General features: G+C 45.3%; 1 protein-coding gene across 1 annotated transcript; it reads left to right on the top strand.

Annotated features, from left to right (window-relative positions):
* Positions 1-8,273: 8,273 nt before the first annotated feature.
* Positions 8,274-11,164, top strand: LOC9656498. Its single transcript, XM_024672601.1, has 5 exons — positions 8,274-8,481; positions 8,760-8,771; positions 9,063-9,589; positions 9,641-10,903; positions 10,959-11,164. Exons 1-5 carry the CDS (start codon positions 8,274-8,276, stop codon positions 11,154-11,156), a joined length of 2,208 nt encoding a protein of 735 aa, XP_024528369.1. The 3' UTR covers positions 11,157-11,164.
* The last annotated feature ends 1,128 nt before the right edge of the window (positions 11,165-12,292 follow it).

Raw genomic sequence — 12,292 nt, 5'->3', positions numbered from 1 at the left:
AGCAACTTGGGCAGATTCTCTCCTTCTAGAGGACCAGACAGACTTCCAAACACTGCTTGCTTCTTTCAGAGAACGTTTCGTGGAAGTAAATCACAAATCGGCTACTTGTCGACCTCTTTTCGTTCTAGCAGGGTGCTCACGAGTCTATTCCTGACTACATCACCCGGTTTCGAGCATATTGGAAGTAGTGTTGGGATCGTAGAGTGTTCCAAGATGAGCAATAGGGGATCATAGCATTCACAACAGGTCTATGTGGGAACTTGCAATGGAAACTTCTTAAGAAGACATTTAGCTCTTGTCATGAGGCATTTTTGTTTGCCTCGAAGCTGGAAAGAGAGCTTCTTGTCGACCTGGGGATTGCTAGAGTTGATTTCGATCAAGCCATCACCTCGTTAGAGTCACCTTGTGCAGCTGTTCGCCCATCCACAACAAAGCCCGTCACTATTGAGCATACACCTCTGACTATTGAGAACTTTGCCAACGAGATGCGGCAGCTGAAGGAGATCATTCTTCAGCAACAATCACACCAAGACAAACTGCTCCAGGAGCTGGTGGAGTCCAGGAAAGAGGCCACTACAGCTCGGGAATGCAGATTTAAGTCTTGTTGGTGCACTCACTGCGAGATGAACACACACAACACACAGCGCTGCTTCAAGCTTCACCCAGAGCTTCAGCCTCCACCTTCCCAAAGTGTCCAGCAACGTCCCTTTGCTGATAATTCCACATCATCTTGGGTTCTGAGACATATCAAGAGCAATTGGAGCGATAAGCAATTGAGGCAGCCCCTTCGTCAAGCAAAGGCAAGGCACCAGCCTCATCAGTCAACATGATTTTGGTAGCTGAGGAACTCTATAGGCAACAGCAGCAAACCACAGCCACTTGAGCCCAAGTGAAGAAGAAGGCAGCCGCTCAGCCTGCCACAGATCCCCTAGCGCCGATTGAGAGTGAACCTCCGTTAGCATCAGGCCTAGTGACACAGAGGGTGGCTTGTAAGCTCCCCTTCAAATCACTACTCTCTTCTCCTCCGGAGATCTCACCAACAGTTATTCCTATCCTGGAGCCAGTTCTTCAACAGCTGGTTGACACTCCTGTCACCTTTTCACTCTAAGATATGATGTGTCTTGTCCCAGGATTTTGCCAACATTTAGAGGAGTTTGCATGGTCATGAACACCAGAGAGCACTCTCAAGAGGACTCCTCAAGAGGTGCACATTGTCGACATGACAAGATATGGTGGAGATCTTGGTCCATTCTTTGTCCTGGTGCAAATTGGTACTTCCTCTTGTAGGATGGATGCTTTGGTTAACTCCGGTTCTGGAAGCAACATTATCTTTCTCAAAGCTGCCCTTTCGGCACAGCTTCAGATCACTGAGAGCTCCTCCATCGTGCTCAAGACCTTCACCAACTACACCGTTCCTCCAACGGGCATTTGCTGTGGTGTCAAGGTCTCAATACAAGGTGTTATTTCTGAGGTGGATTTCCTCATGGTTGACTACCAACGTCTGGGAACATCTTCTTTGAAGAACTCTATCATCCTTGGCCGCTCATGGCAAGTCACAGCCCATTGCACCATCAACAGTACAAAAGGCAAGTTGGAAATTAGCGATGGAAACCATAGTGCCACCTTCCTCAACAACCATGGCAGAGCTCTTTCTCAGCAAGCCCAGTAGGCTCAGACTAAGATGGCCTCCACACCACACTTCCCTCCCGAGCTCATAGAGGCTTTTCCCGAGTTGGTAGTGGAGTCGACCATCTATATGATAGATGTTTTCTCATGCAATGTGATTGACATGGTTGGAGGTGAGTTAGATAGCCCGAGACATCTCTCAGCTTCACTCTCTCTATTTGAGAGTAAGGCCGAGCCTTTAGACAGGCCCTCTTTATTTGATGACGGGGTTTATTGTAGCGCACCTTATCTCTCTCCCATTAAGTCAACTAAAAAAGGGGCAATTGCTTGATGAGAGAGCCCTTAGTGGCTATTTTATCCCCATTTATCCCCCAAGGTTCCAAGGATCCACGGTGACAGTATATCAAAATCCTATCCCATGATCACATGTGCTACACTCACCCCCCCTTCAGAGATGTCAATGTCCTCATTGACTATTGACTAACAACCCCTACTGAGCTAAGGGGAACTAGCACCTTCATTTCCGCACTAAATTTACAAATCCTTCCATTGTGTAGACTAGCTATTCCATGTGAGGCAACTAGTCATCCACGTAGTCCCACGGTGGATACCTTCATCTATGGATACTCCACACAAGAGGAAGGACATACACATGGATGCCCAATACGTACAATTTCAAATTTAGGGATAGGAATATACTTTGATCAAGGGTATATTATATTTTTAAGCAACCACTAATCAATGGGAATCAAACCCATGCCATTTTGCTCTGATACCAACTATAGTGCACCTTATCTCTCTCCCCTTAAACCAACTGGAAAAAGGGGAAATTGCTTGATGAGAGAGCCCTTAGTGGCTATTTTATCCCTATTTATCCCCCAAGGTTCCAAGAATCCACGATGACAGTATATCCAAATCTTATCCCATGATCACATACGCTACACTTATAGAGTACGGGCTCCCATATCCAGCATTTCGGAGTGTTTCTTGATAGAGAAAGGGCTCCTCGGTTCGTTTCTTGCATGGGACCAACTCCCTCTTATGGAGCTTGATGACACAATCACTCCAAACTAGGTCTATCTTTCGCAGGACACAGCCGAACTCAATCCTCCTCAGCAACTATCTGAGGTGTCACACAGCCCACATCTTCCTACTAAAATCATAGTAGCTGACAACTTCAAGCATATTTTGTCAGGCTGTTTCTTGGAGATGGAAAATGACATCAAGACACATAGCTGGCAGAAAGAATCAAGCCAATCAGATGTGTTGCATGCAAGTTATAGCTCTTTGAGTTCAGAATTTCCTACTGTGGAGCTCCCGGTACAGGTCCAAGTGTATTACACTGAAACTTCAACACCAGACTTGGACTGGACTTTAGTGGAGGATCTTCCTTCACTTGCAGAGTACTTGGCTACAGTCCTTACATTGGACATTGAGCACTCAGAGCATCTGGATCTCCTCCACTATTTCAAGGACGTGTTTGCTTGGGACTACAACTAGCTTCTAGGAGTTCCCATGGACACAATCATGCATAGTATTGTGCTTTCAAAGACAGCCAAACCAGTCCGTCAAAAGATGTGGCGTTTCAGCCCGGCAACTCACTCTGAGATGTAGTTGGAGATAAAGTGACTTTTGGCAGCCGGCTTTATTTACCCTTTGGAGAGCTCAGAGTGGGTGGCCAATCTTGTCTGTGTATGCAAGGCAAATGGAAAACTCCACCTCTACGTTGACTTTCGAGACTTGAACAAGGCAACTGCAAAAGATCACTTTCCGACTCCATTTATTGATGCGATTGTTGATGAGATGGCTAGACACCGTTACTACTCTTTCATGGATGCCTTTTCAGGGTACAACCAGATCTTCATTCATCCTGATCATTGAGATCTTATGGCCTTCTGGACACCTTGGGGCCTCTTCACTTTCAACGTCCTCCCGTTTGGCTTGTGTAATGCCGGAGCTACCTTTTAGTGCTTTATGACCCATGCCTTTCATGACTTGATTGGAGGCACCTTGAGGGTGTATATGAATGATCTGTGCAGGACCTCTGACTCCTTTGAGGACCACCTTGTGCACTTGGAGCAGATCTTCACTCGTTGCCAACAACACAAGTTTTCATTGAACCTGGGAAAGTGTAAATTCGGGGTGACTAAAGGCCGGTTGCTAGGCTTTGATGTCTCACAGGACGGGATCAGGCCCTAGGTAGCCAAGGCTCAGGAGATTCTGGATCAGAACCCACCAACCAATGTGAAGCAACTTTGCAGCTTCCTCGAGCAAACAGGTTTCTTTTGCCATTTCCTCCACAACTATGTTGCACGTTCACGGCCCCTGATAGCTCTACTACAACTCAATGTTCCATTTGTCTGGGGTGAGTCCCAACAACAAGCTTTTGAATCACTGAAGCAGTCACTCCACATGGCTCTGATACTCCAACCACTAGAACGACAACTTCCTTTCGACATTTACATCACAATGGGTATAGAGGCTTTTGGGGTATGCCTTTGCCAATGTTCACAGCCTAGCAAGCCACCACATGCAACATAGTACGCCTCACATTCGTTCAACAAGACTGAGAAGAAGTACATGGATGTGAAAAAAGAAGCAATGTCTATTGTTTACACCTTGGAGCGATTTCATCACTTTCTCGCTGAAGCCCGTATCCATTTCCACGTCTATTTTAATGTGCTAACCTTTCTTTTACAGTGACCAGTTCACAATCCTCATACTTTATCTTGGATTGTGACCATCCAAGAGTTCCAGCCAACTTTTCACATGCGGTGGAAGCATGTGATGGATCCGAGCGAGTTCCAAGTTACTGAAGCTACTTCCTTTGTGGTCCCAGCAGCATTACAGGACATTGCAGTGTACCTAGAGTCAGGTCAGTTCCCAGCAGATTCCTCACTAGTACAACAAAAGGCATTGGAGGTCCGAGCACGGGGGTTTTGCCTTCTCGACGGACACCTTTATAGGAGGACTTCTCAAGAAGTTTTGTTGCGGTGTGTGGGTGAACACGAGGTCTTTGAGCTCCTTCGTGCTATCCACTCTTGTGCAGGGCATTTCTCGGGACGGGTCACAGCACAGCTTCTCTTGTGCCATGGCTACTTTTGGCCTCGGATTCACCAGGATAGCTTGGCCTATGCAAAGGCATGTGAGAAGTGCCAACGGTTCAACCCCCAAAGCCATGTTCCACATCTTCCTTTCCAGCTCATTACTTCTCCAGGCTCCTTTTTCCAGTGGGGACTTGACTTTGTCGGCCCGATCAACCCACTGAGCTCAAAAGGACAGCGATTCATCATCGTGGCAATAGACTATTTCACAAAATGGGTTGAGGCCACCCCTCTATGATAGGCAGTTCAACAGTCCATAGCAAAGTTTGTCTACGAGTACATCATTTGCCGATTCAGAGTTCCTGATGTTTTGGTTTCTGATCGTGGCAGTGGCTTCCTTGGACAGGTGATGCAGCATCTTCTCCAGCAACTGCAGGTCAAGCACGTGAAGAGCAGCAGCTATTATCTTGAGTGCAATGGCCAGGCGGAGTCTAGCAACAAGATATTGAAGACAGTCATCTCAAAGCTTGTGGAGGATCACCCAAGGCATTGGCACGAGCACTTGGTTATGGCGTTGTGGGCCTTTCAGATGTCCTTCAAGACATCCATCTCTGCAACCCCATTCTCCCTTGTCTATGGGATAGAGGCTGTGCTCCCAGTGGAGATCCAAGTGCTGTCACTCTCACTTTCACTTCGATACGCAGCAGCGATGCAGTTTAGCGATGAGGACAAGTTTCATGCATGTGACTTGGAGGTTCTTGCCTTGGAAGAATAGTGACAATCCACGACTAAACATCTCCTTTGAGGCAAGCAAAAGATCAAGTCAGTCATTGATCACTAGTGGTTTGCCAAACCATTCGAGAATGGCAACCTCGTTCTACTCAAGGAGTTTACACCACCTTCAAAGTTCTCCCCTCGCTGGACCGGCCCCTACTTTGTCCAGTGACACATCGGAGGTGGAGCATATGTGCTAGTTGATGCTGATGGACGTGAGCTCCCACACACTCACAACCACTCTCATCTCAAATGCTTCATCTGGTGAGGCGTTCTTCTTCTCTTCTTTTTCTTTTTCTTCCTTTCTTTCACTTTACTTTCATGGCTTTTTTTCCTTACTTTCAGGGGGTGTTTCTCCATTGGACCATGGCCCATGCCTTGGATTTCGCACTCAGGCTGCATTGCCATTTGTATAGAGGTTCCTCGCTTGACCCGGTCTATGTTCCAGGTTCTTTGGCCCTTCCCTTACCATTACTACACCCCACACATTCCTCTCACTCATTCCATATCATCTACACTCACAGTTCCATCACCAATCACTTCCAGCAGCGTTGCCCACACTTATCTCTAGATGCCCGTCTTGCATCTTTCATTCTTTCACCATCATTCACATTTCCACTTGAGGTCATATTTACACCATACCACAGACACACATACATGCACTAGCAGCGAAAGACACCACCTCAATTGGATATGCCGTTTCTAAGATATCCTTACAACCATTTGCCGACGACACACTAGCTTTTCTGGAGTGACTTTCTTCCAACCAGGTGAACCTGTTCACTCAAGGCACCTAGGTGGATCTTTAGGCAAGACCACAGAAGCTGAAGCCACTTTCTTCTACTCCAGCACTCAGTGGACACATGCCACCTCTTTTTACCAGCAACACAGAGACTACGCCGTCCTTTTCAGCTGTTGACTTCTTTAGTTTGACATTTCAGAGATGGCCACCTCCTCAAAGTGCCACCACCATCTTGGTGCTCCACCATATCACTCCACCATATTGGTGCTAGAGCAGGTGCAAGAGTAGGAGTGAGAGCAAATGGTTACCAGTTACAGGTACCTGACTATTGGTTACTGGTTACCGGCTACTCTGAGAGGTCAGAGCTTACTCCACAGGCCAACGGTTATCAATGGCCACCTTTTCAGAGTGCCACCACCATCTCGGTGCTCCACCATATCACTCCATCTTTCATCATTTCCACACTTACCACTTGGGCAACACATCCCCTCTTCTACCCCTCTTTCTTTCTCGATTTTGGCCAATCCTTGGAGCATACCGGAAGTCATCAAGAGGCTGCATTTGCATATTACATTTTCCTAAGCCGAAATCCAGGTACAAATTAAGTTCTTTGGGCACTCACATTTTCTTTTCCCCTATTTTCCTCCTCTTTTCCCACTTTTACTGCATTTTTCTTCAAATTCAGGGTACAGTTTGACTACAGGGTTTCCCACTGGGTTTTCCTCCCTGTCTCCAAACTTCACACCTACCTCTTTTCTTTCTTTTCCACTTTGTTTTCTAGAGTTTTTACTATTTCTTTTTACACTCTTTGGAGGGTTCTCGTGCATCTGGAGCCAGTGCGATCCACCATGGTCGCATATTAGGGTGTGGCCATTGAGAGAGTGAGAAAGAGAGAGGGAATATTTTGGTCCTCAAAATATTCCCCATCTTCCTTGTATAAAACCCTTGCCTCACAAGGGCAAGGGGGGGCATTTTGCAGAGAGCATTAAAGCATTTATCGTGTTTGAGCGAGCATTGAGGGAGGCACCCCTCCTTCCCCCAACAATGGTACAAGTTTCATTGAGGGAAGCTTTGAGTAGCATATTATCACCCAATTACACCCACTAGCAACCAACAATTCTCTATCAACTCTTGGTGGAACACTTCCACAAGCCCATGATGTGGTGATAAAATGTCATCTTTGCACGGTTGGGTGGAGTAGTCAACATCAATGAAGTTAGCCATGCAATGTTTTGGCTAAAACACTATAAATGATTGATGTAAGCATTGATGTTTTGCCCTATATTTTGTTATGTGTGTAGGTAAGTAATGCTATTTATCTATAGTGAATCAACTTTAGGCTGAATCAACTCTATATTTTGTCATGTGTTCAGGAAAGTTAATCACTCAACTAAGTACTACTTAACCCAAGGATATTTAACCAAAATTTCTTAATTGATTACAAAACGGGTGCATTTTTGTTCATGAGCCCTTTCTTTTTATATTTAAACCCTTATAAATCATTTCTCAAATGGTTCTCTTTAACCCATGCAATTTTCTTAGCAACTACACAACAAAACCCACACTAATGTGATAGCAGTTTAGGGCATTTTCTCATTCCAAATACCAACCTCATAAACCAAACCTATACTTATTCTTTCCAAACAAGGAAATTTATTGCTCCATTTCTTTGGAGGATGAAAATGACACCATCTTGTCCTAGGTACTAAAATTCTAACTTATGCCTCTAATACCATATGAAGAGAAGCTAAGCCTCTTGGCTTAGTGCTCTGAAGAAAGAGAAAACTCCAAGATCAAGCCTCTCAAATGGCTCTCACAAAACAGCAAAGAAAACTAAAAACCCTAGACTGACAAGCCAAGTGGCTAGGTCTAATAGTGTGGTGGGCGATTGTGGACAGGATAGCCTTGGCACCACAGGCGGCTGCCACATCCACTTTGGCAGCATCAGAAGTTCAGGTTTGGAGCATCAGAAGACCCTGGACTCACGTCCGGAGGGATGAGCGGCTATAGATAGCACACAAAAGGTATCTTGTTTACCTTTTTGTCTCTTGTGTTTATAACTGACTTAGTGGTAAGATAGGGTCAAAATGGAAGAGGAGTTGGCTAAGGTGCAGGCTGAAATCGAGCTTCTTGAGCTGCAGATCCAAGCGGCTGGGGAATCTTTCCTCTCTGCCCTTCAGAGTGGCAATCAATCGCTGGCGGAATATTGGCGGAATGAAGAAGAGCAGCTGCGGAATGAGCAAGGGCATCTGCGGAAGAAGGAAGAACAGCTGCGGGAGTTAAAACTCCTCCATGGTACGTCACTCTTTGTGTATTTAGCTTTCCCCCTCGATTTAAGGCGTTTTGCTGGGTGACGTGGATCTGTGTGCTTCCATGTGGCTATGCCTATGGTTAAGGATTTTGTCGCTTTTATTTTGGGTTGCTGGAAGTGTGGCTTTTGGCTATGCTGCCGGCGGACGCATGCTCCCTGGTATGGCTATGGCTGTTGAGACCCTTGATTCTGGCCATGTTTTCTATTGATAGTTTTTTCTTCCAGATCTAATACTAACTTTGTTTTGTTCTGAATGTTGCAGTGCGCGGATCTGGTAAGCAATTGCGAAAGCCCTTTGTTTCCTTGCACGTGCATCCCCAGTTTTTGCCCAGTTCTTGGTGTTCTATTAATGCTGTCTGTGTCTTCTTCGGCTTAGAGCTGGGTTTTGCGTTTCAAGTTTTCCTGCTGCAGGTACTTCTTCTAGTCAGGATCCTGCTCTAGTTTCCATGTAAGGAATTTTGCTTCCTGAATTACTCTCTGTGTGGATATCTGGAATCTCTGCACTCCCTGTTCGATCCTGTTTGCCCTTTGGCTGTGTTTAATTCTGTGGCCATCGCTGTTCCAGGGACACTAACCCGGAAGAAAGTTGATGACGTCTGTGCTGAAATTTGGGAACGGGTGAAGGAATGTCTTGCTTCCATGCCTCCAGAGCAATATTTTAAGCGCTATTATTCTCGTAGCGGCAAGGAGTTATGGACCTTGGAAGGCAGGGCGGTTCTGTTACTAGAGGGGTTGAAGGATGGAGATTATATCGGGTCTGCGTCAGAGGTGCTAGGGAAGCTGCGGGATACAAACCTCTGCTTCTTGGTTGATGCTTCTGGCAGTGGCAAAACAAGGACTCTCTACGAAATATCTTGTCAGAGGAACTCCATTTACTTGACGGGAGTTACAGGTAGCGGAGCAGGGGATGAAGGTTCTCGAGATCTTAATCACGTTGCAACAGAATTGAGACGCTTGTATCCCGAGGGAGTCATTCCAGAAGAGGCATTAATGGTGTGCTTGAGAGCTGTGTTTATATCCAGGTTTTACGTTTTGAGAGAAGCTCGCTCTGCAGGCGTCAAAATTACCCCGCTCGTCTGGCTTTTTAAACAAGTAAGATTCGTGTTTGGTTTGTGAGGGAGCTAAAATGTTTGTGTTGTGCAGGTATACTTTCCACACTTGAATTATCCATGGCATGATCCATGGTGGGAGCTGACAAAGAAGATACTCGGTCTGATCCGCAATTCATCCGACATTCAAGCTGCAAGCACCATCTTTTCTGACATGCTCAATGAGCTGAAACGACAGATAGGCTGGGAGGGCGATGGCGTTGTGGTCATAGCCGAATGCCAAGAACTTTCACGTTTACTGGAGAACAGGTTTAGGAGCGAGATTTTGAATGACGTTAACCGGTCGATGCTAGACAAGCTCGTCTTGGCTCTGCGTGCGATGAACTTCAAAAAGACCATAATATCTGGAACAGGTCGTCATTTGATACCGATGCTAGACTCCCTTTCAGAGTCCGTGAAAGACAAACTCAGCTATTATGTGTACTCAGACTTTGGGGATTTTTCTAGCGCTGAATCTATCAAGGAGTATACAGTGAAGTTTGTGAAAGACGTGGACGATTTCGACTTCAGCACGATCTTTGGTGTTTATAGAGGCAGATACAGGTTTTACGTGACAGTGTTACAGATGTTCTTACGGGATTCAGAGGAGCAACCATTGATCGCTACAGACTATTTCTTGAAGAAGGCAGATGATTTGTGTAGGCGACCAGGCCCTACCCTCTCCATCGACAGATCTGTGTGGGACGATGTTGTGAAGTTCTTTGCGCTACCATCATTCCATCCCGGCTGTTGGGAGGTGGTCATAACTTTATTGCTGCTGCGGGTGTACACGGGAGTTCCTGTAAACCTCGCAGTCACGGACAGTGATTTGAAATTTGTACAAGCAGGGATCGGCAGGCTGAGAGGGACTGTGGAGAGCAGCTACAAGCCTTTGCATTTCAAACCGGATACAGATTTCTGCTCGGCTCCTGCTCAGAATGCAGCACAGGCTTCCCTTCAAACTGTTGAGATTGGAGAACCACTCGTGGTGAGGGCTTTGTGGAACTATCTCACAGCCAGTGGAGACATACAGAAGAAGCTGATCAACGATATGGGTGTTTGCAGCAAGTCAGAGCTAGGGGTGAAGTTTGAAGCGTATTCCGCTCCCTTGCTTCTGGAGTTTTTGGAGAATAAGGCACCAGTGGATTTTATCCCAAAGGTGTACAAGGGAAAAGTGGATCCGGTCTACAAGCATCCTTTGCAAGTGCCAAGGTCAAACAACTGTGAGATGATACAGCAAATGCCTGAAGAGGACAATGGGATGACCTTTCTGGCATGGCTTGAGCAGTTTGAGGTGGTTTTACAAGGAAAGCAACAGGTATTCTCCTTGCATTGTTGATTTTTCAATTGTGGAATAATTTGTTTTGTTGTAGGAATCCTTTCGGCCTTTTTTTTATAGTGGAAATGTTATTAGATTTGGACTTGACATGATTGCTGCTTGCATCAGCAAGGTAGGAGAGAAGCAAGTTCCTGTCTTCTCACTATATCAACACAAAGTTAAATCGAAGACAGACTTGACAAGTGCTTTAGACAGGTTAGACATTGATGATTTGTTTTTTGACTTAACTTGATAATTGCTTTGGACAGGTTAGACATTGATGATTTGTTCTTGCACAACAAAGGTTTTAGGGAAAGATCACAAATTGAGGAGATAGCTGTCACAAAGTTTAAACAATTTTTGCATCAAGGAGGGCTTTTGAAATGGATTATCTATTTTACTACAGACATTAATGTGTTTCGGAACGATGATTTAATGTGTGGGAGTGTTCCAAAGATCCACAAAAGAAAGCGCAAGTACGAGAAGTTAAAGACCACAGGCCTTGTTGGGATAATTGACAAACACATGCAAGTGATGGTGGAAGAAAATGCATGGTTTGTTAATGCTGTGGAATATTTAAAATATGGGGAATAAGTTTTAATTGTTGGATTTATTTGATATATATGAATATAAGTATAATTTGTCAAGATTTATCTATAGAAGATATAAGAGTGTGTGTAAATGCAGCTCTACCTATCAACATATATAAACTTATTTAGTTTTAAAGAATATGTCAAATTACAACATAAAATTTGTAATTGCTACTAACTGCACTGGAACACCAATCTGCTCCAGAAAATCTGTAAGCCACCTCGCTTCTTGAGCTGCTGTTGTTGCACCAATATATTCAGCCTCAGTGGATGAAAGTGCTGTGATTGCTTGTCACTTGCTGCTCCAGCTGACAAGTCCACCATCCAGGAAGAAAAGATATCCTGAAGTTGATCTTCTTGTATCCTTGTCACCAGCCCAATCTGAGTCTGTAAAGCCGACAAGTTGCATACTCCTGGAGCTCCCACTGCTGCTAGACACGCTGCTACTGCTTCTGTAGCTCAGTTGATATCCTGCTGTTCCTTGCAAATACCTGAAAATTCGTTTAACAGCACTTCAATGAACTTCTCCTGGAGTCTCAAGAAATCTTGAGACTGCTCCAACTGGCTAGATAAATAAGGCATCCAACTGCTTGTCAATATGGAACTCTCGCCATCACTGCTTTCTCCTCCTCAGAGTTGGGACTTTGCTCAATAGACAGCACAAGACCTGGATCCATTGGCGTTGCCACGGGCTTGCAATCTTGCATGTTGAACTTCTGCAAAATTTCTTCAACATAATGTGCTTGAGAGAGCTCGATGACTGCTGCTTCTCTGTCCCAAAGCACCTGGATCCCAAGGC

Source organism: Selaginella moellendorffii, unplaced genomic scaffold, assembly GCF_000143415.4.
Source record: "Selaginella moellendorffii unplaced genomic scaffold, v1.0 SELMOscaffold_0, whole genome shotgun sequence".
NCBI lineage: Eukaryota > Viridiplantae > Streptophyta > Lycopodiopsida > Selaginellales > Selaginellaceae > Selaginella > Selaginella moellendorffii.
Note: the sequence above shows the minus strand (reverse complement) of the source record. Positions and strands in the feature narration are given on the sequence as shown.